The 27,301-nt window shown below is 35.1% G+C and overlaps 6 protein-coding genes across 10 annotated transcripts; 3 read left to right on the top strand and 3 right to left on the bottom strand.

Moving 5' to 3' along the window:
* Nucleotides 1–336: 336 nt before the first annotated feature.
* LOC117606528 (uncharacterized) lies at nt 337–3,751 on the top strand. Of its 2 annotated transcripts, none has more exons than XM_034329081.2 (4): nt 337–477; nt 578–672; nt 1,276–1,398; nt 1,478–3,751. In XM_034329081.2, exons 2-4 carry the CDS (start codon nt 655–657, stop codon nt 2,540–2,542), a joined length of 1,206 nt encoding a protein of 401 aa, XP_034184972.1. In that variant the 5' UTR covers nt 337–477; nt 578–654; the 3' UTR covers nt 2,543–3,751. The 2 variants fall into 2 exon arrangements, with proteins under 2 accessions (XP_034184972.1, XP_034184971.1); XM_034329080.2 differs by having other exon boundaries at nt 356–482; nt 1,478–2,542.
* Nucleotides 3,752–4,215: 464 nt separating this feature from the next.
* ND-39 (NADH:ubiquinone oxidoreductase subunit 39) lies at nt 4,216–6,158 on the bottom strand. Its single transcript, XM_034329082.1, has 7 exons — nt 6,037–6,158; nt 5,666–5,874; nt 5,266–5,559; nt 5,019–5,185; nt 4,813–4,941; nt 4,560–4,746; nt 4,216–4,478 (listed from the first exon to the last, which is right to left on the bottom strand). The coding sequence occupies exons 1-7, from the start codon at nt 6,071–6,073 to the stop codon at nt 4,299–4,301; spliced, it is 1,203 nt and encodes a 400-aa protein (XP_034184973.1). The 5' UTR covers nt 6,074–6,158; the 3' UTR covers nt 4,216–4,298.
* Nucleotides 6,159–8,902: 2,744 nt separating this feature from the next.
* LOC117606524 (myotubularin-related protein 10-B) lies at nt 8,903–14,269 on the bottom strand. Of its 3 annotated transcripts, none has more exons than XM_034329073.2 (11): nt 12,184–12,509; nt 11,948–12,047; nt 11,625–11,819; nt 11,385–11,540; nt 11,184–11,308; nt 10,958–11,110; nt 10,581–10,885; nt 10,359–10,505; nt 10,116–10,285; nt 9,860–10,030; nt 8,903–9,800 (listed from the first exon to the last, which is right to left on the bottom strand). In XM_034329073.2, exons 1-11 carry the CDS (start codon nt 12,312–12,314, stop codon nt 9,330–9,332), a joined length of 2,124 nt encoding a protein of 707 aa, XP_034184964.1. In that variant the 5' UTR covers nt 12,315–12,509; the 3' UTR covers nt 8,903–9,329. The 3 variants fall into 3 exon arrangements, 2 of the variants coding, with proteins under 2 accessions (XP_034184964.1, XP_034184963.1); XM_034329072.2 differs by having other exon boundaries at nt 10,116–10,288; nt 12,184–12,506; XR_013062472.1 differs by lacking the exons at nt 8,903–9,800; nt 9,860–10,030; nt 10,116–10,285; ... (3 more) ...; nt 11,184–11,308; nt 11,385–11,540 and adding exons at nt 12,966–13,204; nt 13,274–13,422; nt 13,492–13,895; nt 14,043–14,058; nt 14,135–14,269 and having other exon boundaries at nt 11,770–11,819; nt 11,948–12,901.
* An 813-nt stretch (nt 14,270–15,082) lies between these two features.
* Mgat1 (alpha-1,3-mannosyl-glycoprotein 2-beta-N-acetylglucosaminyltransferase) lies at nt 15,083–17,178 on the top strand. Its single transcript, XM_034329076.2, has 10 exons — nt 15,083–15,207; nt 15,266–15,371; nt 15,446–15,585; nt 15,655–15,885; nt 15,951–16,089; nt 16,160–16,388; nt 16,449–16,553; nt 16,629–16,719; nt 16,799–16,969; nt 17,038–17,178. Exons 1-10 carry the CDS (start codon nt 15,100–15,102, stop codon nt 17,149–17,151), a joined length of 1,434 nt encoding a protein of 477 aa, XP_034184967.1. The 5' UTR covers nt 15,083–15,099; the 3' UTR covers nt 17,152–17,178.
* A 936-nt stretch (nt 17,179–18,114) lies between these two features.
* On the bottom strand, nt 18,115–19,031 carry ND-19 (NADH dehydrogenase [ubiquinone] 1 alpha subcomplex subunit 8). The gene is made up of 3 exons (XM_034329084.2): nt 18,898–19,031; nt 18,525–18,700; nt 18,115–18,443 (listed from the first exon to the last, which is right to left on the bottom strand). Exons 1-3 carry the CDS (start codon nt 19,024–19,026, stop codon nt 18,227–18,229), a joined length of 522 nt encoding a protein of 173 aa, XP_034184975.1. The 5' UTR covers nt 19,027–19,031; the 3' UTR covers nt 18,115–18,226.
* Nucleotides 19,032–19,609: 578 nt separating this feature from the next.
* On the top strand, nt 19,610–22,047 carry LOC117606525 (CXXC finger protein 1). 2 transcript variants are annotated; one of them, XM_034329075.2, is made up of 6 exons: nt 19,610–19,749; nt 19,867–19,988; nt 20,050–20,140; nt 20,210–20,430; nt 20,500–21,076; nt 21,148–22,047. In XM_034329075.2, exons 1-6 carry the CDS (start codon nt 19,720–19,722, stop codon nt 21,661–21,663), a joined length of 1,557 nt encoding a protein of 518 aa, XP_034184966.1. In that variant the 5' UTR covers nt 19,610–19,719; the 3' UTR covers nt 21,664–22,047. The 2 variants fall into 2 exon arrangements, with proteins under 2 accessions (XP_034184966.1, XP_076545501.1); XM_076689386.1 differs by having other exon boundaries at nt 20,050–20,430.
* The last annotated feature ends 5,254 nt before the right edge of the window (nt 22,048–27,301 follow it).

Below are 27,301 nucleotides of genomic sequence, written 5' to 3'. Positions count from 1 at the left end.
TCAGTACCGCCCGTAGTGCAGACCAAGAGAGACGCATATTATTTAACCTTATTATTTATATTCTTTGAATGCATTATTTCTTTAATAACATTACATTCTAAAGTATGTATTTAATACCTTCAGGAACAATGCAATTAACTTAAACAGAGAAGGTATCGATACATCGATAGCGGGATATAAAGTGAAATTCAAAGCCGTAGAGTATTATCCCAGGTCAGTACGCTTTGATCATCCCATATTCTGAATATTTCTATACATCTCTCTAATAAGTCTCATTCCAGGATTACGCACACAGAGATAATAATTATGGGCTTGCGCAGATCGTCGGTCGGGGGTGGGGGGGTGGATGACTAAGGAGAAATAAAGCCTCGAGCCCAGCCGGTGAATGCGGCCGCGAATAGCGAAATTTCTCCGATCCGTCTCGTTCTCTCAGAAATCAGAGAACCTCTACTTGCTTCAAAGTTTATCGTTCTGCTGGTACGGTAAGCTCTCGTTCGTTGTTTCTATTCCAATAAGTATAAAAAGTTGAAGCAACAGTGCGTCGAACATTTTTTCATCTTATACTTGTATGTTTCAGGACACGCTGGAACATCGGCAGCTGGTCGCAACGTTTTCCTGGATGCCGAGGCATGCGCCCTAAAAACTCTGGGATTGATGTATTGCAGAGCGCAGGTACAAATCAGATAGTTTCGCGTGTATGTACTTACCTACGGTACCGCGGTTCCTACCCAGACAATTGCATGCCGAGAGAGCAACCCTTTTTTGACGCTTCTCTTCATCCAGATACCCTTATCCCCCTGGGAGGATCTTTCTATTTGCTTCCATTTCAATTCTAAACATCCCTGGGCAATCCTGTTGTTTACAAATAACTGGTTAATTCGTTGTCTACAACTAAAGTCCATTAATTAATTACAGATAACGCATAGGTTTAATAGAAAATTAAGATATATCGATGTGCTGAAGATAATTTTCAAGTAATTACGGAGGCAGAGGAAGGATACTTATCTTTTTTTAGTCAGCCGAGGAATGAATATTTGGTAGATATCGGTTTCAAATAATCACCTATCCGTCTGAAATTACTAAATCAATAAATCTCGGTCGCAATTAATTCGCTGGAGGAAAGTAGAGCAGTAAGATAGGATTCGTTTAATTGGAACGATTCTCGTACCGTTAATCCTGGAAGTAAATGTTTCGGAGTTTGTTAACTTAAGAAATGTTATAAATAAAAGTTTTTCCAATTCTTTTTTACTAACATTTTTTCCATTTCAATTGCAGATCTGCATTTATTACCTGCTGTGGACAGCAACGCTGAGCCCGAGACTTACCTTAGAACAGGAAACCAGTACTGCGAAAAATTGGGACTGTCCTGCAGAATGCATTTGTCTTTCCCCGAAACAGGTAATTACCGATAAGGAGCCTCATGGTTCACCGTAGACGGTGTAGAGTGATCAGAGTAAAAATGATTAATTATGTGCAGGTTCTTTGCAACACAGGTGGGCTAAAAGACATTCCCACGCAACAGTTGTCTCCAACAGTGGAGGAACTCTCTCTGACGAAGAACAACTTCCCGATAATAAAAGGCGATGCGTTCGCCGGTCTGAGAGTCCTGAGGAAGCTAACAATGGATGGTAACAACATCTCCACGATACGTCCATTCGCGTTCCGTGGATTGAGCCGATTACGTGAACTCTCTATCCAATATACACCTCTACCGTTCATCGAGAAGTTTTCCTTTGCTGCTTTGCAAAATGTATCCGTATTGCTACTGGCGAATAATAAGATCCGGTACATCGAGGGATACTCTTTCGCCGGCACGTCGAACATACGTGTGATACTGTTAAGCAATAATCCATTGCTCAGAATTCAGAGTCACGCATTCTCAGGCCTAACGAATGTCGTTCGCTTGATTTTTCCCTCGGGAATCAGAACCATCGAACCGGACGCTTTCGATGGTCTCCAGCATGTTGGCCTACTTAAATTAACCTACATGGATCTGTCTTCCCTTCAGTCCTACACGTTCCGTGGTCTCTTCTATGTGCATTCGTTAAATATCCAAGAAAGCGACTTAGGTATTATTGAAAAGGACGCCTTCACTGGCCTGTCTCGCGTCGATCGGCTGAATATATTGAACAACAAGATTGATCTCATCGAAAGACTGTTCCTAAAGTACGAGAATAATATCGAGTTGCTAAGGTTCCATGGAAATCATGTATTGGAGGCACCTCGACACGCTAAGGACGTGAACCTTGAAGTAGCCTCCATCAGCGCCATTGATAATCATTTTCCCTGTGATTGCCAGGCTCATAATATCCTAGAGAGCGATTTTGTCAATGGCACTGTCCACGAATTTCAGAAGAAAAATTACTGTATCTCGCCTATCGAGTACAATGGAAAGCCTATGAACCTCGTCGACTTTGATCTGATTGCAAGATGTCATGATAATGTTGTACAAGACAACCTTGGCTCTGGCGTTGTCGGGATTTTTACACTGCCGACGACTTTGTTTCTTATTCTTCTGTTCTCCATGAATCTTTTTCAATGAGTCAAATGTTTAGGACAAACGTATCGCTATTGGGGTTGTAGTATTAGTCTGGGTGACTTCCATCGTGTCTGCATTTCAAAGTAGTTTTTTAATTTGTGATTTTCTAGTATTAGGACATATTTAGTTTAAAAGAAATAAGACTTAATAGCAATAAGAAAGATTTATTACCTTGTATAAATACGTATGTATCATTTTCTTCATTCGTGAAATTTACATATTACTGCCATTTACATATCTTATTTGATAGAGTTAGACTTTGTTTAAAAAAGTCACAAGTAGAAAAATATGATTGTACTTTAATTATTAAGGCGGGTGATTGTTACTTGTATTTTATTGAAAATATAAGGTGAATAACATCTAAACAGCCGCCTTTCAATTTGTAAAAGTAAGACTTACGTGATGGATTATTGTTGTAATTTCACTTTATGAAACTGCTATTAAAATGTTATCAAGATCTCTTATTAACATTCACCACGTTCTCGATTATTGTAATTCGCACGACTACGAGCTTTAACTGATCCATGTAAATGGATCAACGAAACTGCATATGTTATGGATTTATTCTGTAAATTAGTGGTGATTTTATCACACTTAATACTTCATATCATGTTGACCTCTCGTTTTGTATTTTGATTTTTATCAATTACTTTTAAAATGTTCATTCTAGATATCTTATTGTTCGTATATAAGTAAGTCTGATTGATATAGTTCCATGTATTTAATATTAATTTATGTAAAGTGTACAAAACAAGGGGTTAACAATCAGATTTAAATAAATAACTTTCGATGACGATAATGAAAGTATATAGAAATTAAGGATATAATAAATTCACCTTGTACGAAGGGATAAAATTTGCGTGATTCAAAAAAGATAAGTAACTATAATTTATGCTTGAAAAGTTAACTCTTCGAGGATGTGTAGTGTTCCATTTATAAATTTGTATTATTGATTGATATACATATATGTATACTTGTATCATTTATATTTAATAATATAGTTGCTGACACGATACTCTTAGAGTTAACTTAACGAATGATTGTTCTACGTATACGTAGTCTTCCGTGCATAAAAGAACCATTTAAAAAGATCAGATTTATTATGCAAGAACATATTTTAATGCTAGCCAGAATTTCCTATTGAACTGCAAGCAGTCACTTCTTGCGTTTCGGGAGCAACTGTTTCTTTATTTTTAAGCAACTCGTAATATGTATGTATATTTCTTTACTAATTATAGCACGTGAAGTTGTTAATATTCCAAAACCATTTTATATGTATATTTATTATTTTTAACAGATGGTTAAATTTACACTGTTTTACTGATCAACTTTTTGACTGAAGATTGGATAATCGATGTATTATGCTTCTGACTATAAAATAAAAGGGAAATAGTTTTTCCCTTGCCATTTGTAATGTAAAATTTGCGTGGCCTTCGGTCAGCATAGTAACCGAGGACCAAACTAGCTTATATTTTTTACCAACATCTAATATTGTAACAGTATAACGAAATTAATAATTAAATAGTGTAACCTTTTATTGTAGTTAGAATGGTCTGTCATTTAATAAACGACAAATGTCAACACTCGCATATTCCTGATAATATGCTTTGTCGTTGTTTTTTATGTCATCAACTAAAGAACGAGAACTGACAGGTCTAAAAAATAAATATACCGAGTGTTAGAAACTGAAACGATACATTCTTTATTACGATTAGAACACGTTGTATTTACATACTAATTTTAATTAAATATAAAATCTTCATTTTATTGGAATTGTTTCTGGATCAGATGCTTTTTGTTCGTCCACAGTTTCTATGAAATGGTTTTCGAATCTATACGGCATCAACTCCCATTGCATTCGAGATTCCATGGTGCATGGAGTTATGCCTAAATCTTCTAGAGTTGGCACTCCAGGATTTATATTGTCGCTAGTGTGATTCTAAATGAAATAGAAATTATAGGTTTTTTTAGAATTATATTCTTAATAATTTCATTGTAAAAGTTATAGAGATAAACTTACTATTTCTAAAATTTCCCAATTCATAGGCTGAGTTCTATGAAGTCTATGTATGAATTCATTCAATTCAATTTTCAATCTAAACAATGGATTATATTTCATGTCTATAATTTTGTAATAATCTCCTTGTCCACGTGACGCTATTTCGTAAAACCATTTGACCAGTGCAATCAGTTTATACCTCCTTGGGCTAAAACAAGTATTCTTACATTTTTCTAGATAAGATTTCATGGTTCAAATTATTAATTATACATACCCGATAAACTCGTAAGTTTTACCAGCTGTTAATGGGTTTGTTGCAACAGCAGTGATTCCAGCAGCTACATCAGAAATATGAACAGGTTGTTTCTCGGTTTTTTCTCCTCCCTCCCATAACGGTACCGTTCTATAAAATATTTAATTAATAATTGAACCAGTTGAATAATGAATTACAAACATTCTCAATGGAATTCATTAATTTACTTCAAATTTCGTCTCCATGCATTCATATAGTGTGTTATAAAATTATCCTCTTGTCCATATATAGTCGCGGGTCGAATAATGGTAGCTTCTGGAAATTCTTCTTTCACTGCACACTCTCCTTCCCATTTTGTTTTAAGAATTTCTGAACCGTTTTTTATCATTAATGGCTTATACAAAGAAAATAAAATCTGTATTATTTGCATAGTCCACCAGCTTACTATTAATACATATTTAATAAAAAATATACCTTAGGTTTTTCGCTTGCATTCAAACAAGATACATGAATAAATCGTTCCACCCCACATTCCTTGGCAAGTCTAGCTATTCTTCTGGCACCCTTCACATTAACATCATGGTAACTGAAGTTAGAAGTTGGATAGTATGATGAAATCAAATTAATGACAACATTAGAATACTTCATGCTCTTGAGTATAGATTCTTCATCTTTAAGATGAAAGGGGTGGAATAAAACTTGTCCAAGGTCTCCGCATACTTTTAGGGGCCGAACATGGTAATGGTCACCTCTGTATGGAAGAATAAGCTATAAAAAAACACGTGTCATTAACATTGATAACATTTAACTTGCAGTTATTTAAAACTAAGTACCTACTGTCTACAACATTTTTTGTAATCCTGCATTTGCTTACCTGTGTACCAATTTTTCCAAGACGGTTACATACGTATGATCCAATAAAACCACTGCATCCAAATATCGTACATACCACACCGTTGAAGGAGCTACGACCACCGGTACCCCTTTTCAAGCTGGCAGTAGTCGGATTTTTGATAATGTACGGTTTTGAAGAGCAATCACGGCTCTGTATCGCATAACTTGCTGCGTACACATTTTGGCTTTCTGCACAATACAGATCATCATCGTTACATAATTGCAAAAGATACTAACATAATTATGATATAATTCATGTTACAAACGAACAATCATAGCGAGTGATGATGCATTACCATTAACAAAATAACATCAATTTAGGCAACAAACCAGCAGTATTGATAAACTTACTCGCAGCTTGTATCGCAGTTTTTAGCCACGCCGCCATGTCTACGACCAGTGACTACAGAGGCAAGAGACTGGCATGCCTTGGTTTTCAAGCGGTCATGATTTAGGGGGTCCCAAATACCCCAATATCACTGTGCATGTATCCCGTCTATAGATATAATAGCTGACACTCCCCCGCCGGCGGGCGGCAAGGGTTGGCGGAGGGTTTCATGCAAGATTTCGCACGTTAAAAAGAAAATCCTTTACATCCCTGCATTCCTTAATGAAAACTTTGATCCTTCGCAGTTCTAAATCGTAGGAGATAGACAAGTAAATAAGTTAATGAGGAAAGTGCAAATGAAGCACTCTTAATGACGGCATAATTAGTTTTTTTAGATACCGACATCATGGTATCGGGGTGTTAGCGCACCGGTGACTTTTTCCACGTATCGATAAAATATCATTTTGGGGTTTCGAGGACCCCTGCGATTCGGTTTCCGTACCGACATAATTCTTTTCTGGGGTTTCAAGGACCCCTGCAACTCTACTTGCATAACGACCAGGGGTTCCGAGGACCCCGTTAACACTTTCCACGTTTCGATAAAATATCATTCCGGGGTTCCGAGGAACCCGGTAATACTTTCCACGTTTCGATAAAATATCATTCCGGGGTTCCGAGGACCCCAGCGACTCGGTTTGCATACCGACCTGGGGTTCCGAGGAACCCGGTAACACTTTCCACGTTTCGATAAAATATCATTCCGGGGTTCCGAGGACCCCAGCGGCTCGGTTTGCATACCGACCTGGGGTTCCGAGGAACCCGGTAACACTTTCCACGTTTCGATAAAATATCATTTGGGGTTTCGAGGACCCCAGCGACTCGGTTTGCATACCGACATGATTTTATAATGGGGTTTCGAGGACACCGGTAACTCTTTCCACGCATCGATAAAATATCATTTTGGGGTTTCGAGGACCCCAGCGACTCAATTTGCCTACGATATAAGTTTATACTGGGGTGTCGAGGGCCCCGGCAACTCTTTCTACGCATCGATAAAATATCATTATGGGGTTTCGAGGACCCCGGCGACTGAGTTTGCGCGCCGACATAATTTTATACTGGGGTTTCGAGGACCCCGGTAACTCTTTCCAGGCTTCGATAAATTATCATTTTGGGGTTTCGAGGACCCCAGCGACTCAGTTTACGTACCGATATAATTTTATACTGGGGTTTCGAGGACCCCGGTAACTCTTTCTAGGCTTCGATAAATTATCATTTTGGGGTTTCGAGGACCCCAGCGACTCAGTTTACGTACCGATATAATTTTATACTGGGTTTCCAAGGACCCCGGTAACACTTTCCACGTTTCGATAAAATATTTTTTGGGGTTTCGAGGACCCCAGCGACTCAGTTTGCGTACCGATATAATTTTATACTGGGGTTTCGAGGACCCCGGCAACTCTGTCCACGCATCGATAAAATATCTTTTTGGGGTTTCGAGGACCCCAACAACTCAGTTTGCGTACCGACGTAATTTTATACTGGGGTTTCGAGGACCCCTGCCACTCTTTGTTCGTAACCACGTGGGGTTTCGGGGACCCCTGCGACTCTTTCCACGTATCGATAAAATATCATTTTGGGGTGTCAGGGACCCCGATGATGTTTGCTGAAATACATCAAGAATTAAGTTAAATTAAATTAACATTTGATTTGTTCGAAAATTTTTTGCTCAGGACATGTTTCCACGTTATTAAAAGAATGTATTTGCTGTATTTATCTTCTTAACTTATTGAATAAACTCATTAGAAGGGAAAACGTGTTGATTTTATTATTCCCGTCTGTACCCTTTACATCCCAGATTCCATTACATCTCTGCATCCCTTATAAACCTGCATTATTTACATCCCAGTATTCCTTACATCACTGCATCCTTTACATCTCTGTAGCCCTTACATCCCTGCATCCCTTATATCCCTGCGTCCCTTACATCCCTGAATACCTTACATCACTGCATGCTTTACATCTCTGCATCCCTTACATCCCTGCAACCCTTACATCCCTGAATACCTTACATCACTGCATCCTTTACATCTCTGCATCCCTTACATCCCATATATCCTTAAAATGACCCTTTCGGTGTTCGTAATAGCGCCCTCTAGCGGCAAAAATGCGAACCAAATTTTCGATGTCGAATCAGCGCCATCTGGTTTCGGGAAAAGGAACTAAACCTTGCATCAATTTTGGCCCTCTAGCGGCAAAAATGTGAACGAAATTTTCGATGTCGAATCAGCGCCATCTGGTTTCGGAAAAAGGAACTAAACCTTGCACCAATTTTGGCCCTCTAGCGGCAAAAATGTGAACTAAATTTTCGATGTCGAATCAGCGCCATCTGGTTTCGGAAAAAGGAACTAAACCTTGCGTCAATTTTGGCCCTCTAGCGGCAAAAATGTGAACTAAATTTTCGATGTCGAATCAGCGCCATCTGGTTTCGGAAAAAGGAACTAAACCTTGCATCAATTTTGGCCCTCTAGCGGCAAAAATGTGAACTAAATTTTCGACGTCGAATCAGCGCCCTCTGGCGGTCAAAAAAGGAACTAAATTTAGCAAAAATTTAAATTTTAAATTATTTCTCACGAGACTTTACTCACCTTTACTTACCTTTACTCGAAGCAGTGGCCATAAGTGTATTATTTATAATATATTGTTATATTTATAATATATTTATTATAAGCTTTGAAAGGATACAAGAGATGCAGGAATATAGGAAATGTAGTGATGCAAGGGATGGAGGGATGTTAAGGATGCAGACATGTAAGGGATGCAGCGATAAAGGGTTGGGAAATAAGAATGAAAAAAGAATCGTTTTATGTACATTTTGTACAAAAAATAATTTTATTATTACTTGTTTCATCAGTTTGTTATTACAATACATAAATGAAATCCTAGATATTATTACTTACGATGCAGATCGGCATTATTTAATCCTTCGAGTACCAAACGAAGGAGAAGAAATGAGTTTAAATTAGAAAAACAATAATTTATAAAACGCATTAACTGTAACTTTCTTTTTTTCACAACATTTGATTCTTATTTACAGTATAAATAGATCACATGAAATTATGTGTTTATAAAATGGCCGGCAGTTTTAAACAAATACTACTTATATATACTTGGCATTAAAAGGATTAAGAAACATTTTCCTTGATATCCTTTACATCCGAGCAAGCCTGATTCAACTATGTAACAGATATATATTTATCTACGTTTTTATGAACTTTAAAAAAGTTAAAAATCTAATATTGGAGCGATATGTACATCAGTCGGATGCAGTTATCAAAGACTGCGCGTCTAACAAGCTCTCGGTCACGAGAATCGAGCTATTCATAATAGGAGTGCTAATTGCATTTCCAGATTTTTTATTGGAAAATGGATAGAAACTGTCTATGTTCATCTGAACGGAATAGATGTTTGATTTGGCGATCGGCGATCCACAATTGCCATCTATGCTGATCTTCAACTGGTTCACGTCGTTTCGTAACAGCCTCGCGTAAAGTTCTATGTGATTCTGTCCACCATTGCGAATCTCCAGAGTGGGTATCCAACGAAAATAACACTGTGTCCAAAGTTCTAAACTTGCAATATTGTACCAAGGTTTTATTATGCATTTGTCTGTTGAGTCTGCCTCGCGAGAATTATAAAGAGGATTGTAAAACAACAAAATATCCTGATCACTGAACTGTTCTCTCCAATCCCAGACGCTTCGAAGAACGAGTGGATTGTTTGGTTCCTAAAATGCGAATATTTATTAGTATTCTCTTGGATAAAAAGTAATTTGTAAAATCTTACCGTAGCTGCCGCCACCCTGTCTTTCTCGCAATTAAAAATGAACGTGTCGAAGATTGAAACATGGGCAGCATCCCATAACGTCGTCAGGTACGTTTCTGTGAATTCGAATTCCGCCGGGAATTGTTGACTCAACTGCCAGACACAGTCAAGAAATAAAAGGAATAACGGAGACTATTGAAATAAAAATTGAATCCAAGTGAATTTCAAGTGAATACTATAAAATGATGAATAGCTGGATCAATTTAATTTAATGTACCTTCTCTGAATTCCTCTTTACTATATGACCTAATCTATCACAAAATGGATGCCCACCGGCAACCCATTCTTTTTGTAAAAGCGACTGAAATCCATTGATTGTCCGAAAATAAGGATCAAGTAGTAGCTGGACTAAGCTCGATATAACGCAGCAAATATCTGTGCCAGCACCTTCTAAAAAAGAATTCTTATTAGACTTATTAGAAAATAACTGGCAAGTACTATTTTTCTTTCGATTGATTACCTTGTAATATAACAGAGAATCCTAAGTGAAGATGCTCGCAAGCTTCAACAGTTTTTTGTAAACAATACGATACATACTTGAACCACTTCGTATTTTCTACTAATGAATAAAAATTATTATCCTGTAGCCAGAACTGCCTAATGTTCTCTGAAAAAGATCTAAAGTTCATAAGAGTTCATAAAATATTTATTGAAAAATATTAAAATAACTTATAGAATTTACCTGGAGAACATAAATTGGCCAATTTCGAAAATGCTACAGCCACTAACTTTATGCTAATTTCTTTATTTAATTCTAAAACGATTGGTGGCATTTTTTGAGGATGACTTTTTCGAACATTTTCAAACATGATATTCTCTTGCATTCTATTGGTAATTAACGGCGAAAGCTCAGACATTTTTACTAATGCTGCGCCATGAGCACTTGACCAAGACCAAATTGGTGGACGGTTGCCTTGGAAGTGCTTAGCTGCGTCCAATAATTGATTATCGGTAATGGATGCTGGTACAATTATATACCGCGACAAACTGTTCATAAATTCTATGTTATTATATATCATTTGAAATGCCATTAAAAATTTCATTATACGTTATATTTACCTACGACAAAGTTTGAAATCTACATTAACAGTAGACAATCTCCAATATTTTCTAAGTTTTTCGTTACATATGGTTCGTTCTAATTCATTATGCCAGTCGGAAATGTCTCGAAATAAACGGACAGCTTTGTCGAGACTACTATAATAAGCTTCCCTGGAAGGAAAAATTTTAATTAAATTTGTTTCCCATATTATGTTAAATCAGCATTTTCATTCCAAGTACTGACTGGTAATCGTAAGCAAATAATAATTGGTGTCTGCTGGGAAAAGCATGGAGTAACAGGGCTGTCAGAAGTTTTTTCACTTGTCCACTGGGTGAAAATTTGAAAGAGAAGGACCAAGTTCTAAAATTCTAAAATCCATAATATATTATAGTAAACATCTGTAGCATAATATAAGTTGTTAGCATTAAACAAATATATAGTTACTTTGCAAACAATAAATATTCCTTTTATTTTAGACGGTACAGTATTGCCAGGTACCAATTTTCTTTTCTTATCCCCTACTGTTATATAAATATCCTCTATGTTTATTAAACACGTATCCATATAACCATAAAGATGATTCTGTTGTCGGCTCGTGTCCTACAAACAAGACACGTTATTAATGTAAAGATAAAAGAGTTACGGATACACGGATGTCTTTAATATTTGGTAATGGTAACATACTTCTCCATTTGTGTCTTCGCTTGTAATAAAGGTGAGCTTGAAATTTGTAACTGACAAAATACCAGACGTTCCTTGCTTCAAATCACTGACAGGAGAGAACATAAGAACATTTTGCGCATTGGTGACTAGAATTTCACCGGGTAGCAGTTTGATATTACTTTCGGATAAAGAATTGCGTCGACTAGAACCCAGTGGCTGTGGACAATTGATTACATTAGATGAAGAACAAATGAAATAATTAATTATTAGTAAGAAAAAAATTTATAAGTTGTCACGATTGAGGTTATGGTTGAATGTTTACATAGGATGAAACAGACAATTACCTGCATTTCATGTTCCTCCAGGCCGACATAACTTACAAAATTGTTGTAATTTTTACTTTCCATCGCGAACGTTTCAACGATTGCCGTTGATTGCATCGAACTAAAAGCATAGAAAATAAAATCGCTCAACACCCCGCTTCTACTTAATTTTCCTTTAACTCCATTCTCTATTGTTTCTATAAATTATTATTGTTAATCGAGGAGCAGACATTTTTAAATTCACAGTAAAGATTCACTTTCTCATCCAAAATGAAATCACAGTATATCCCCCTGCACGAATCATCCTGCATAATTTCTTTACGTTTTCCTCTTCGTTTGCCGTTTTCATATTCCGTACATTGCTATAGTTGCTATAGTGAGATTGCATTCGTTCATCACGATATACTAAAAAGCATCAACATCAGGTAACATGGACACCGCTACCTTCTCCCATTTTCTCTGTACCATTTTTCTGTAAGAACAGGTTCAAACAACGAATAGAAAATAATATGATTAATCTGTATACAAAATTTAATTCTTTTTTAATAAATATGTAACTTATTTTCTGTATTAATTATCATTTATAAATTTTTTTTTTTCGTTATTTCATATGTTACAATTTAAAATACAATAAAGTAACGATTGTTTTTATTCCTATTCATTAATTGTTAATTGAAAGGACACTTGGATTCAAACTTTTCGTTCTGCCTTTCAAATGCGCCTCAACAATTTCCAGAAATTGCGGCCTTTGTAAAAGAGTATACGCGAGAGAAAGCATGTTTAGAGCTTTCGTTTGAACGATAGAAACACCGCTGGTAAATAAATCATGACCTAATTCTAAGCAGGTGCCAAAATCACATTCATCGGCAGCGATCGTTGCCAGTCTTATTACTTCCTCCAATTTCGACAGCGGCGTTTTTCTACCTTCGTCTGTTGAAGCTTGTTTCATTTGATCCAGGATTTTTCGTAATTCACCTATAATGCAAGAATTTAATTATAATTGAAACCATTGGCATAATTATCTAAAATAATGACTTACTATCGGTCACTGCCAAATTTCTATATCCTAATTCGGTTTTTTTATTGTATGGTACTACAATACCAGCTTTATGTAAAGTTCTTGCAACTACTTTCCTTTCCCTAGCTTGCATATTACCTGTTTTCTTATCAAATTTTATTTGATTCTCTTTAACAAAATTTCTCAATTTCTTATGCAACTGGGATATACGAGTTTTTTCAAATGGATTTGCTAATTTCAATTTGTTTCCTATGTAGGCACTGTAACATAAATTTAAGATTTCAGTCATATCCCTATTATCGCTTTCCTTTATGTTTCACAATTCTTACTCGATTGCTTCAAATATATTTTCTGCCGCTGCTTCGATTAGACCGTTGATAGCTGCTTTATTCTTTGCTACAAATACAGGTTTCTCAGCGATTTCGTCTCTCCAGTAACCAAAATGTAAACCATCCTTACCATCCACTTTAACAATGGTCTGTAAGGAATTATACGATTATTAAATATAATATAAACAAAGAAAATACGTATATTACAGTTTACTTACTTGAAATTCTGGTGGATCATAATAGTATCTCCAATGTCTCAATAATGCCTCTTTACTTTCAACTTTGAAATTTAAAAATTTGTCTCTGAATACATCATAAGGACCTACTAATTGTATATGAAGATCTTTCAATGCATTGAAACAATCTTTCTCATTAATACTTTTACAGAATTCGTAAAACTGATAAAAGTCATCTGGCATTTCAGTTAAGAACAAATAAGAAATGACTATTTTTACATCATCTTTGGACAGTGTATCATCCTCGGTACTAATGTTACAGTCTTTCAACAGTGATGCAATGGTGCATCGATCGGTTACATGTTTTACATTATTTGTGTCATCTGGACTTGATTCTCTATCAACTGTTTCATGTTTCTCATCATTTTTTACCATATTATCTGCATCTGAAACAGTATTATGTAAGTTCTCATCAACTGTATCATCATCATCATCATCATCTTTCTTTTGCATCTTCTTTTTTGGAGAATCTTTTGGTACTTCATTTCTGTCTTTGATTTTTCTTTTTTTATTTCTTACAGTGCATTTCATACCTGTCCCTTTTGTATTCTACACAATAGTAATGTAGAATTAATATTACAATAATAAAAAAGTACCTATGTATACAGTATAAAATTATAAATACCGTGTCTTTTGTAGGTGGATGTTTATATTTCTCATGGTGTGCCGAATTTTTCTGATAACACTTTGTTCCATACCTGCACGGAATTCGCGCGTCTTCCCTATAGATTCTGTGTTGTTCATCCTCGTTATCTGACATTGTTTCTAATGTAAATTTACCGCCAAATAAGGTTGAATGGAATCCTCTTTACGCTTTATTCTTTCTTACAACAAATTTATATAATTTCTTTCCTTTCTATATATTTACATACACGCAGTTCTGCTAGCTAAGTTGGTTGACCAATTCTTACAACTGTTACTTTTTACATCATTTAAAAAATAATATTCACGTAATACGTTTTAGATTAAAATCAATTTTTACGCAGTATATATTGCCGGTAGCGGCGAAACATGTATCTTACGAACGTGGCTCCGCTAGACGGTCGGAATAAATTTTTCTGGATAAAAATTCGCAAGTTCCTAAAGGTTCAGAAGGAAAAACCATAGGTTTCCTTCTTGGAGAAATTTTTTCTACGTCTACCGCGTAACTTAACAATGGAGTTATATTGTCAGTGCGTCAGACACAAGACATGGTCGTTTAATTTATAGAGGACTTTGTTGATGTATTGTTTGACGTTACAGATATATTTATTGCCTTTACGAAATTATCGGTTTATAGACGATAATATCGTGAGCCAATTATCTTTCATATAAGGAAAAATGCTTGTCGTAGTATAACGATAATAAGTGGTTACGTGGGTAACATAATGGTACGTAACCTTATAGACCCAAAAAAGTGTTTTATATAAATAATATATTACATGTTTGTTGATGAAATTTATCTAATAGACTTCTAACTGCCTCTTGGTAAAATTCTCTCTATGCTTTAGATCCACCTTCTTAGAGAGTTTGTTATTATTAATGCAATTAATATAAATACATATTAATAATAAATTTGATATTTCAGATGAGGTGACACCTGGTTCTGCCATGCGGAACAGGTCAGTCAGTATTATTTTTGGCTCTCTTGTTCTGTGGGGTTTAATTACTACGTACTTTTTGATTTCTGATCAACCAGTGAATAAGGAGCAAGACACTGTACGTATAAAGATTATAGCAATGTTTAGAGTATAACTAAAATATATTTGTTCTTTAGGCTAGAGTATCCAATCAAATTAGTAAATTGGAAAGAAGAATAAAGCAAGAAATAATATTGAATCAGGAGCTTCTTCAAGATATCAAAGAGGATAAACAACGTAAAAGTATGCTTTTATAACAAGTATTATTTAGCTATATTTCATCAAATATTTAATCCTTCAATTTTTCTTTGACTTAGAAAAATTAGACACAGTAAATACAAACCCAAATGAAAAACAGAAAGATGCAAACTACAATTCAGAAAAGGTTTCCCCTGAAAAGGAGGAAAAGGAAGAGGGAAATGTCGATAAGAATGCGCAACCCTTATACACAGAACCTGTAAACATTATGATTTGTAAGACTATAGTTAAAATATCTAGAATTTCTAATTATTTCTTTTACCCATAGAACGAAATCTCCCGCAATGTTCCTACAAAAGGAAAATTACCAAATGGATCTCCAATAATAGCAGTTTTGGTATTTTCTTGTAATCGTGTTACTGTAAAAAGATGTCTTGATCAACTGATCAAGTATAGACCTAGCGTAGAACAGTTTCCAATAATTGTATCAGAAGATTGTCAGCATCGTCAAACGGCTGAAATTATTAATAGATATGGAAATCAGATAATGCATATACAGGTATTGTATACGATTTTTTGATTAATAAAAAAAATGATTCAGACTTTAATAATAATGTGTTTCAGCAACCTGATCAATCCGATATTGAAGTACCGCCAAAAGAGAAAAAGTTTAAGGGGTACTTCAAAATTGCACGCCATTATGGATGGGCTCTTAATTATGTCTTTTTTCAGCTTGGATATGATACTGTGATAATAGTTGAAGGTAGATCCATCAAGCTACCATACACATCTTTAATTATTCAATTATTTTACGTAAAATTCATTTACTTCAGATGATTTGGATGTAGCCCCAGATTTTTTTGAATACTTTTTGGGTACTTATCCTTTACTGGTATCTGATAATACTCTGTGGTGTGTATCGGCGTGGAACGATAACGGTAAAGCCGGCTTGGTCGATGAAAACGGGTCAGATATATTATATAGAACAGACTTCTTTCCTGGATTAGGATGGATGTTAACGCGTCAATTGTGGGCAGAATTATCACCGAAATGGCCGAAATCGTAAGTTGAAAATTCATCAAATGATTGATAAATATTGTATCTTGATCTTTAATGCGACAGATATTGGGACGACTGGATAAGACAACCCGAACAACGTCGAAACAGAGCTTGCATTCGACCAGAAATATCTAGAACAAGAACGTTTGGTAAAACTGGAGTCAGCAAGTATGTATTTAAATTCCTAACAGGTAACTAAAGGAGGGAGGTGTGGTATGTTGATAATTGATATATTGTTTGCAGTGGAATGTTTTATGAAAGGCATTTAAAATACATAAAACTGAATACAGAATTTGTGCATTTCACTAAGATGAATTTAACTTATTTACTAAAAGTAAGCCAATATATTAATTGCATATATTACCTTGTAATTCTGCTAAGAAAAGTAGTCATTGCATATAATAACTTTGTAGGACAATTATGACATTAGTTTTGTGAACGATGTATACCAGTCCACCGTAGTAAGTTTTTCAGAATTAAAAAATGGTAAAGTTATGGCACCAGGCGCCGTACGGATACCTTATTATTCTCGTCAAGCATATAAAAATACTGCCAAGCAGTTTGGATTAATGGATGATTTCAGGGTACGAACTGTAATTTCCTAATGGTTTAAAAATCACATTAGTAATTTTATGAAACGACATTTTTATAGAGTGGAGTACCGAGAACCGGATATCGTGGAGTGGTTACGTTTTTCTACAAAGGAAGAAGAGTACATTTAGCACCCAGTGCAAATTGGAATGGTTACGATATTACTTGGAGCTAACAAAAAATCCGTCAACACAGATTTATTTTTTCAGATAAATTGCTTCCATAATATTCAACAAAGTTGAACGAATATTTTGATTATGTTGAATGCACCAGTGTGAACGATTAGAGTCAGTTGGTTAACTGAGATCTCTTGTCACAGTTAAGATGAAACATGGATCGATGGATTAATTGGAAAACAATGTTTGCTTATAATTTCTTTTTGTAGAATATTTGCAAGCGAAATTTAAATGAACATTGTTACATAATAAGAGATTTGCATAGTGCCTGAAAAATCGTACCCACTGTTTGTACATAGTTCTACACAGATATGAAATTCTAGAGAACTATTTGTGCAATCGTTTTGCGCGAATGATCTGGATTCTATTACTGTGTACATAATGTTTATATATTGTATATGTATAGTTTGATAATGCAATTTTTCTTTTGCTTGCTTTCATTTGCATTCACTTCTCGTAACGTAAAACTTACAAATGAAAACTGTAAAAGAAGATAGGTGGTCAGTATAATTTCTGATTCTACAATTTATGTTTTGCTCATGGGTGATAAACGAAGAATCAGATATGTAAATTCATTAAATTGTTTCGAATGTTATTTAAGAATATTGATAAAGCATAAGATGACAAAATAAGTTACTAATTGATTGTCTACTGATATCTTTATCATCTAATGGTAAAGAACAGTTACATTAATAAAAGAAACATAACTATTAATATATAAAAACCATGATATTAATGTAATTTAGTTTATTACAAATGTGGGCTTCCTCTAAAAAATGAAAATCAAAATTATCTATCTGTTATCGAAGTTTCTTGGGACAACAATTTCTTCTTTTGTACCTTTTGATTATAACGATTTTGTACCTTTATTTTTAACTTTTAACTTTGAACTGTAAATTAAGTTCCTTCAAGGACATTTTTATGCATGAAAATGTGAATATACATTATATAAAACTTACAGCTGATATATAACTGTATTTATTCTTTACCTTGTACAGTTCCTAATGGATGAATTATATTTGTTTCCCATAGATATATTAACTATAAAAACAGATTTACAACGATACTAACAAATTAGTTCGACCAATAGGTTCTGTAACCATAATTTGGTGGACGATATGGACGACGTATCATCTTAGGCGTAGCATCTGGATATACCGTTTGCTCCGGTACTGGTTCTGGTCTCGGTGAATCGTGTACTTTAGCTTCGCAAAAATATCCGAAAGATGGTCGTTCTATGTTTAAGTTCTTTAGAGCACAATTATCAAATACCTTTTGCGTATTTCTGCATCTAATTACATCCAGATTATTACAATCAAAACATGTTTAAAATATCAAAGCATTATTTTTTTTTCTTTTACTAAAAACATACCTATCAAGCTCCATACTACTAGAAGATCTCTCAAGACAATGCGAATAATTATTAAATTCGTTTTTACAATGTTTCTTGATACCCCGAAACACTTCCATCGCGCAAGAAGTTACATTTTTCCCTTCGTTGATGCATTGTCGGGGGTCGTGCAATTCTTTTTTACATAACATAAATTCCTACAAGGAAATCAGAGAATGCAATAACAATACTATGTAAAAATACATCATTGTAATTGACAAATGAATGTCTACTACTTCATGAAAAACTCGAGAATGTTATGTAATCCCTAGAAACAGAAGTTGGAATTGCAAAAATCAAAGAGAGTGAAATTAATGAAAATTAATGGAAAATGAATAGAAAGAAGAAACCTCACATTATTATGCCATTCGCATTTCTTTCCAATATAGACAGAAGCAGCTTGCAAACCGGGCCAGCTAACATTTATCTCCTGTACGGTTAATTCCTCATCCGAAGGAAAAACAGTGTCCTTCGTTGCGACCATCTTAATCAATGATATCACTGATCAGATACAATATAATGATAACGTGATTTTATTATACGATTGAATTACTAAGGCTGTAACAGAACCATAGCCTTATTTAAAACACATGATTCTTTTATTGACGTTCAAGTTCAGATCATTATCTAATAACAGTTGTTCAAAAAGATACAGCTGCCATCTAGGGGTGGTGTACTCCAGGGACTTTGCATCTATCCCATTTTGCCCACCGAAAAGTTGTCGGCCACGCGTGCCTACAAGATTGGCATTGTTGCCAATCCATTTTTGATTTACATTATTCTGCTTTTCGTGTTACATTTTCCTTTATTACATTATATCTGTACTTTTTATTCTTCTTTCCTGTCTTTCTCTTGCGCCCACTTTTAGTCGCCTCTTACGACAGGCAGGGGATACCGTGGCTGTATTCTAAACCCCCCAGCCACAGGGGGATTACAAGAGCTTGTTATATCAGATCAAGTCGTTATGGAGTATCAAATGTTGCCACTACTTCCAACCAAAAAATTCCTAAACTTGAATGGTACCTGGTACGGTTGTTTACCTCCAGCTGCCTCTAGTATACGCTCCAAAATGGCAATAGATTGTCTCGTTGTGTTACGTTCTACTTAAAATTGCAAGACATTTAAATATAAAATAATTGCTTTTTAGAAAGGTTTTGCAGAATAATTATATGCAATCATGGCTGACAAGAGGCAGCAAAATTTATCAGTAAGTAGCATTGTCATGCTTGTATTACTCTTTAGATAATTTACAATTAAAATTTAATTGTAAACTATGTTTAACTTACATTTCAGAGAAATAAGTATATCTTTATATATTTTTTAGAAAGAAGAAATAGCAAAACAGTTTATGCTACCAGAGAGAAAGAGTAAGATTGCAACTTTACTAAAACAGGATGGACAAGCGTATTGCATTTGTAGAAGCTCTGACAGTTCACGTTTTATGATGTAAGTTACAAGAAACAAATGTAATTTGCTAAGATATTCATGGATATTAATTTAATTCTAGAGGATGCGATGCTTGCGAAGAATGGTATCATGGTGACTGTATAAATATAACAGAAAAGGATGCCAAACACATAAAACAGTTTTTCTGTATTGTAAGAACCCTCTTGGTCAATGTTAACGATTTTTATTTAACAAATTATATTAATAAGATATATTTGCAGCGGTGTAGAGAAGAAGATCCAACATTGATAACGCGTTACAAGCCAAGGAAAACTGATCAGGAAGATCGTAAATATAAGAAACATAAAGAAAAGGAACGAGCTCATCGATACGAGTACGATGCACCTTGGGATCCTACGGTGATAAAAAAATCGTCTAAACGTTGCGGAGAATGCACAGGTTGTTTGAGAACTGAGAATTGTGGAAAATGTGACGCGTGCAGGTAATGTAATGTACAAGTAAGAATGGGAAATCATAACTATGTTGATACTTATTACAATTTAATTATTAGACATCTAAAAAAATTTGGACCCTCGGTACGACTGAAGCTCAGATGTATACAACGAACTTGTCGAGTATTAGGCGATCCATTAAAACCCTCAAAGAGTTTTAACAAAAGTTCAAAATTCATCAAAAAAAGAAAAAGAGATTCAAGCAATGAAAGAAACGATTATCTCGATGTACCGAGACATTGTTATGGACCTGCTTGTACAAAATGCTCAAGGCCAGGTAGTAAATATTGTTCTGACGAATGTGGATTAAAGTTAGCAACAAACAGAATTTACCAAGTACTACCTCAGCGACTGCAAGAGTGGTCATTGACACCGTGCATCGCTGAACAAAATAATAGAAGACAGTTAGAGGCAATTAGGAAACAGCAGCAGGATGTTAGAAGAATACTCCAGGAATTGGATAAAAGACACGCGGAGTTAGATAGGATTATAGAACGCGCAAAGCATGCGACGATTGATCCACAAGCGGAAGTGGACGATAACGATGACACCGAAATGAGCATGTACTGTATTACCTGTGGCCATGAGATTCATTCCCGAACATCTATTAAACATATGGAAAAATGCTTCAACAAGGTAACTTTATAACGGAATGGAATCTTTAGACCTTGTTTAATCACTATATTTTTTATATATTTATCTTGCAGTACGAGTCTCAAGCATCCTTTGGTTCAATTTTCAAAACCCGAATAGAAGGGCAAGTGATGTTCTGTGATTTTTATAATCCTGCAAACAGGACTTATTGTAAAAGATTGAGGGTCCTTTGTCCTGAACACTGTAAGGATCCTAAGATAAGTGAAACTGAGGTGTGCGGTTGTCCCTTAGTTACAAATGTATTTGATACAACTGGAGAATTTTGTCGTGCTCCAAAGAAGAGCTGTGTGAAGCATTACGTGTGGGAGAAACTGCGGCGGGCAGAGATTGATATGGAAAGAGTAAGACAATGGTTGAAAATAGATGAACTGGTTGAACAGGAAAGACAAATTAGAGCGAACATGGCTACTCGCGCTGGTGTATTAGCTTTGATGTTACATTCTACTTATAATCATGAATTAATGGAACAAATGACACAGGAACAGAATAGGGAACAATTAGAAGCCATGGAAGAAGAGTTTCAACGTAGGTACGGTTTGCTACAGAAAGAGCAAACCGCAGAACAGTGATTTTTATATTTAAAAATCTTTCATGTTAATGGTATGACGAATCTTTTTTAACATATCTCCATGAAGTGTTCAATTCTATATTTGTGTGTATATTATATATGCAATGTAAATGAAATGCGCCTGTGAGTGCATCGAGGAATCACTATCAAGCAAATCGAGATCTATACTGTAAAATACAATTGTATATTGCGACGAAATTGTATACATACTTTATATTTTCCATTCGACATATAATTTTAGCCTGTACTTATTAGTGTATATAGAATTAACGAGTGGTTAAAATTGAAATAGACTAACACAAGTTAAATTATTAGATGTATGTACAAAAAAAAAAAAAAGAAAGGAAAATAAATACTTGCAAAATGACATTTAAGTACTACTTATCTAATAACGACAGAGTTGATCTCTGTATTACCTACTTTGCCTATGATGGCGCCAAACGTAAATGTCAAAAATTCTTATAAAGATACGATTCAACTACCCTCGCACAGATGATGCCGTCGTACAATTCTTATAAGAAAGTATCATCCTCTCATTTATATGTACTTATATTGTTTATTAATTTTAATTTAATTCTAGAGAAATGATGCATGCCAAGAATGGTAATACGATAACTGGATAAACATAATAGAATTGGATGCTAAATGAGAAATACAAGGAATTAACATATGAGTGGAAAATCTATTGTAATTTGTTGTATTGAAATTGCAATTTATAAGTTTGAAATTATTGGACATCTATTATGAAAGCCAACAATAGCAAAAACTGTTCTACCTTAATGTTTTTGTATAATTGTGTATTTCTCTTTATTTATAACGTTCAATTAAACTTTTGTAAATTTCAAATTCATAATATAATTTTCCATTATCTATTTTAGTGTTCACAATATATCATTTCACATTATATGATTGCACATGTGAAACAAATCAATAACTCGTTATATGAAACATAATTCCAACTTTTCTAAAATTTACCACACTTTAACTTCAATAAATATATTACTTGCTTAATTATAACCAGTTAAGTTCCGACTCATCGCTAGAAAGGATACTCTCTCAAAATACTTCTGAATTACAACAAGTTCCAATCATAACACAGGATATTACATATTCTGGCACAGTACAACTCTCCTGTTTTATTACTGCTGAATATACATATAAATATACATGTATACATATTCAGAATATATATACGTATATACACATACAAGATACATATATTCTGAACATATATAAATACATATGTATAATTTTATGTATATATATATATATATTTATCTTATATGGTCATACCTTTCCAATTGTTGCTCGGTATGTCTTTGATGCAAACTGTGAGAATTAAAACGCACGCTCTCACTTCCTCTCAGCATCGGTACTGGCATAACCCATTGACAATGGAATAAACTCGAATACCCCCAAAACATTTGGGTGAAACTCGCTATAAATAACTAGCTTAATATATTTAATATTTGCCAAATGTTGCGCTCGATACATTTGCAAAAACAATCTGTGTTAATTCTAAAATTTCTTACTTGGAAACAAAGGCTTATACCAAGATTCAGTTCTTCAATTTCCTTCATCGTTTAGCTCCTTTCCTTTATCATCTTCCATATCATTAAATCCTTATTATTCACAATGTCAATATTATGACACTGTTGTCATGTTCCTTTTTCACTATCAACTTGTTTGTTCTTTCAATGGTTTTTAACCTTCCTTCTTATTATATTCACACGTAAAAATATACACATTCCAAGCAATTACTCGCAGGCTTAATGTGCATTCCTGCCACGCTGTCATTATCTGCCACCGGCTTCCGCAATTGGCAAAGCGTCGATCGATAGCCCGGAAATCCAGTCGTCGAGAAAACGACGGAATAATAACAAGTATTTTATTTTATATCTCGATTCTGAGCGCGTGCACGACATAGCTAGAATTTACGTATTATTAAGTCGCGTCTACGCTCGCAATAAACTCGAGTAACGCAACGTAAATAATGTTACGCGTAACACATAGAAAGCCGAATCTTGTCGCGTTACAAACATTTATACATTTCGTAGAGAAATCTTTCATTTTATTTTCAAGCTCAATAACCAACTCGTGTTTATACTGTGCGTTACATTCACACTGACGCATGATAACATTGAAACCGAGCCGATCGCGTTACGCGGGTTTATTACAAATAAAGACGCGGCTTTAGAAACGACGAGACACAACTAAGCTGTTAAAAGAAATTGTCTCTTTCGCTAGCTCTAGTTTTTTTTTTCTTTCTAATTACTCTTGACGATCGTCGAGACTTGGTCCCAACCGCAATGGTGAGTTTTCTCATGTTACTCTGGATCCACTAATAACGATCGATCATCGACTCGAAATTCCGGCCGTTTATCAGTCTCGCGACACAGGCTATGTTATTTTTCAAAATTTCGTTAACAAATAAAACGGAAATTTGACTTAATTTTTAAATTTCCGGTTAGCTCGAAAATCAAATTTGAAATAGCCAATCACGTTTCGAGCCAGTCGATTATCGATAAGATCGATCTAAAAGGAATATTCGCGGAAAATAAGAGCGATTTCAAATATCAATACTACATTTTGTTAAACGATTGAATTGAGAACAAGAAAGTAAGAAACAAAAAGTTGTATTACTTTAGAGTTTTAATAGTTACAAAGCTGAGCTCCTTCTTTTTATCGATAATCGATAATCGCGGACGTAAAAACGGCGGGAAGGATGCACAGAACAATGATTTGCCTAATGGCCGCAAGGATAATGACGAAGGCGCGACAGTGTCGGCGAGATTGAATGTTTACAGAAAATTATATCTTATATCTCATAAGTAACATTGTACTTTAATTACTGAAATAAACGACAAGATTCTAACAACGAGGCGAATAAAGTCGCTAGATGTGTAAAATATAATTATCTTGATAGATCCGCATAGTTTAAATACAAGTATCGACGCGTCTAAAGTAGCCTTTGTCCAAGAAAGTTCGTCACGGCCCTACGAAATCTTCCCTACCCCCTGTCTAAAAGAAATTCGTCGCTGCTTCGAGCGATGACGATCGATCTAGCAGTAAGATATTGCAGCGTATCGATCGCTAGTATCGATTTTCGAATCGTCTTGCATCTCTCTCTCTCTTTTTTTTTTTTTATTGCTTATGTTATAAGGACGCGATTAACGCTGTTCAACTTTTCGTTATTAAACGTAAAGTTGTTTTCTCTGACAACGTGAGCCGAATTTTTCCTAATTTTCCAGACGAATTCAGTGATCGATTAAAGGTAACCCCTTTTAAGTCAATGTACAATACTTTTAGGATTAAGAAAAATGTCGACGCACGATGTTCAAGATGCAACGCGATTATCGAACAATGGCGGGGCGCGAAACCAAGAGAAATTGCAGCGTACGTTTAAATGCCAGCACGAAAGGTGTCAATAACCGGCTCCTCGATATTGCGGGCAGTGGCACGTTTCGGTCTTATGGTACATCGGCAAGGCCAGATTGAAAATGAAACGTTTGTGGATATGCGGTGTCAACGATGACAGAACGAAGAACAAAGGTATTTATTTCGTTATAGACGAAAAGTATTACTGCAATTATTCTGACAATGAGAATGATTTATAATGTAAAATTTCTGTCTGCGCATGCTCCACAAATCTCACTCGCGCACGCACTCACCACACACGCTGCTCGCACGCATACAAGATTAATTCCTTCGCCGCCATTTCAAATAATCTATGAACTGAATAATAAATTACATGGGACACAAAACATGAGGTAAGAATAAATCGTATAAATATACAGCGTTGTAAATGTACCAGAAAATTATTTATACGCAGCAAAAGAATTAATCCTACAATCTGGAAATACCGATTATACTTCGATTAGCGACGAGGGCGTTTTCAATGCGAGAAAGTCTGCGATCAGAGGACCTAAGATCGCGCTCCCTTTCGCCGCCTATTTTAAACTCATTGGACAGCGACGAGGTTACTTTACAAGGTTATACAAGTGTGTTAATTCACCTTCAGAAAAAAAAAACGGTAAAAAGAAAGAACAATTTCTTTGACTTCTACACTCGCATACAATCAAACACACAGTAACATGTTTCGGTTTAACAATTGCAGAAAAAATATAATGATCTTGTTGCAGGGGAACGAGTGAAGTCACTGTGCTTTATTCAACACCTTACCTACCGGAACAGGAATGAATAATCTCTTGATTATTACAGATTCACCTATAACTCAATTGAAATAATAAAATTCTGGTATACTACTCCAGTGAAGAGGAATTCTAAGTAAGGGTTACACCTTTCAATATATGGTTACAAGCTGGTAGTGATTATCTATTTGATTTGTAGGCAGTAGGTATGGTGTTAAAGTTTCCACTTGAAAGAAAAGTCATGTTGAAAAATACCAGCACAAAAAAAGCCCCAATGATCGCTAATCGATAAAAAGGCTCAAAGCTTAGATGTATATGTGTGTATATATATATATATATATATATAATATATTTACATTATGTGAAGACAGGTCGACCTCGTGTCGAAATCTATAATCGGTTCGAAGCATGAGACGTTAAACGATACTACGAATCGGTGCAATATCATACCGCTGCACGAACGGTTTTCACTTTCACGGTAAATGTATTTTTTTTTGAACACCATTAGTCCTCTTCTTTTTTTCATCCATCTTCGTTCTTCTTTTAGGTTCTTGCTCGTAGCATTGTCGAGAGAAAGCGAAGAATCTATAGATACAGATGTCCCGGCAGAGCAGCTGATAGGATTCACATCGGTGAGAGTAGTCGTCGCGAGGTATGTACAAGGACAGCAGCTTCTTTCTCTGCTTCGTATCGATGCTACGAAAACTCTTTTGTTTTAATGGCTGTAATCTGACACAAGCGTTCGTAGTCTTCCAGTGGAATCAAATTACCGTGGGGAGACATTTTCCCTTCTCACCCATTCTTCTCGCAACACATGACTCACCTAATAACCCGATCAAAGGAGAACACGACTCCCCTGTTTTTTATTATTATTAATTTTTTTTTTTTTTGTTACTGTCCACTCAGACTATCGAAACTATTCATTTTTTTTTTTTTTGTTTTCCGCATATTATTAATCTACACAATCTTAAATATTCGCGAAATGCGTTAAATATAATAGAGTACAGAGTAAGAACAACCGGAGCGTAAAAACATACTTAATGCAGTTTTTTCTTTTTAAGGGACGGGACGTGTGACGAGTCGATTTTTTATAGAGTTCACTCGGATGATCGGTGCGATCTTGACGGCGGGCAAAAAATCAACGTAAAAAGGTACAACGAGGATGATGATGGGGTGAGATAACGGCAATAACGATAACAGTGTGGTACCGAGCATGCAGATATCGTAACAGCAAGATATCGTTAATGTGTGTTCTTGTGTTTATGTATTTTTTTTTTTTTTTTTAATTTGCTTATCCTCCTTTTAAAACATTTCTCTTTTTTTTGTTCTCACTTGTAAAAGTTACTTATATACTGTATATACCTATTAAATGAATGAGCGTACGCGATGTACGACCATAACTTTTATTTTAGCCGCGACACTAATTATTTTCTCTCGATACTTCAATTTTTTTTTTCTTTTTAAACGTTTATCATCTACTTTCCTCCT

Source organism: Osmia lignaria, chromosome 8, assembly GCF_051020975.1.
Source record: "Osmia lignaria lignaria isolate PbOS001 chromosome 8, iyOsmLign1, whole genome shotgun sequence".
Classification (NCBI taxonomy): Eukaryota; Metazoa; Arthropoda; class Insecta; order Hymenoptera; family Megachilidae; genus Osmia; species Osmia lignaria.
The sequence above is the reverse complement of the archived record's forward strand: the minus strand, read 5'-3'. Positions and strand labels throughout refer to the sequence as shown.

Coding starts and splice junctions, on each gene's coding strand:
- LOC117606528 (XM_034329080.2), top strand. CDS start 386: ATGCGGCCGCGAATAGCGAAATTTCTCCGATCCGTCTCGTTCTCTCAG. Junction 483..577: donor TTTATCGTTCTGCTGGTACG/GTAAGCTCTCGT, acceptor TGTATGTTTCAG/GACACGCTGGAACATCGGCA. Junction 1,399..1,477: donor TTTGTCTTTCCCCGAAACAG/GTAATTACCGAT, acceptor AATTATGTGCAG/GTTCTTTGCAACACAGGTGG.
- LOC117606524 (XM_034329072.2), bottom strand. CDS start 12,314: ATGCAATCTCACTATAGCAACTATAGCAATGTACGGAATATGAAAACG. Junction 11,820..11,947: donor TGGAGGAACATGAAATGCAG/GTAATTGTCTGT, acceptor AATTGTCCACAG/CCACTGGGTTCTAGTCGACG. Junction 11,541..11,624: donor GCGAAGACACAAATGGAGAA/GTATGTTACCAT, acceptor TCTTGTTTGTAG/GACACGAGCCGACAACAGAA.
- ND-39 (XM_034329082.1), bottom strand. CDS start 6,073: ATGGCGGCGTGGCTAAAAACTGCGATACAAGCTGCGA. Junction 5,186..5,265: donor ATGCAAGCGAAAAACCTAAG/GTATATTTTTTA, acceptor TCTTTGTATAAG/CCATTAATGATAAAAAACGG. Junction 4,747..4,812: donor AAAACTTACGAGTTTATCGG/GTATGTATAATT, acceptor TACTTGTTTTAG/CCCAAGGAGGTATAAACTGA.
- LOC117606525 (XM_076689386.1), top strand. CDS start 19,720: ATGGCTGACAAGAGGCAGCAAAATTTATCA. Junction 19,989..20,049: donor GACAGTTCACGTTTTATGAT/GTAAGTTACAAG, acceptor ATTTAATTCTAG/AGGATGCGATGCTTGCGAAG. Junction 20,431..20,499: donor GGAAAATGTGACGCGTGCAG/GTAATGTAATGT, acceptor TTTAATTATTAG/ACATCTAAAAAAATTTGGAC.
- ND-19 (XM_034329084.2), bottom strand. CDS start 19,026: ATGGTCGCAACGAAGGACACTGTTTTTCCTTCGGATGAGGAATTAACC. Junction 18,701..18,897: donor AATGCGAATGGCATAATAAT/GTGAGGTTTCTT, acceptor ATTTCCTTGTAG/GAATTTATGTTATGTAAAAA. Junction 18,444..18,524: donor AGTAGTATGGAGCTTGATAG/GTATGTTTTTAG, acceptor GGATGTAATTAG/ATGCAGAAATACGCAAAAGG.
- Mgat1 (XM_034329076.2), top strand. CDS start 15,100: ATGCGGAACAGGTCAGTCAGTATTATTTTTGGCTCTCTTGTTCTGTGG. Junction 15,586..15,654: donor AACCCTTATACACAGAACCT/GTAAACATTATG, acceptor TTTTACCCATAG/AACGAAATCTCCCGCAATGT. Junction 16,090..16,159: donor TACTGTGATAATAGTTGAAG/GTAGATCCATCA, acceptor CATTTACTTCAG/ATGATTTGGATGTAGCCCCA.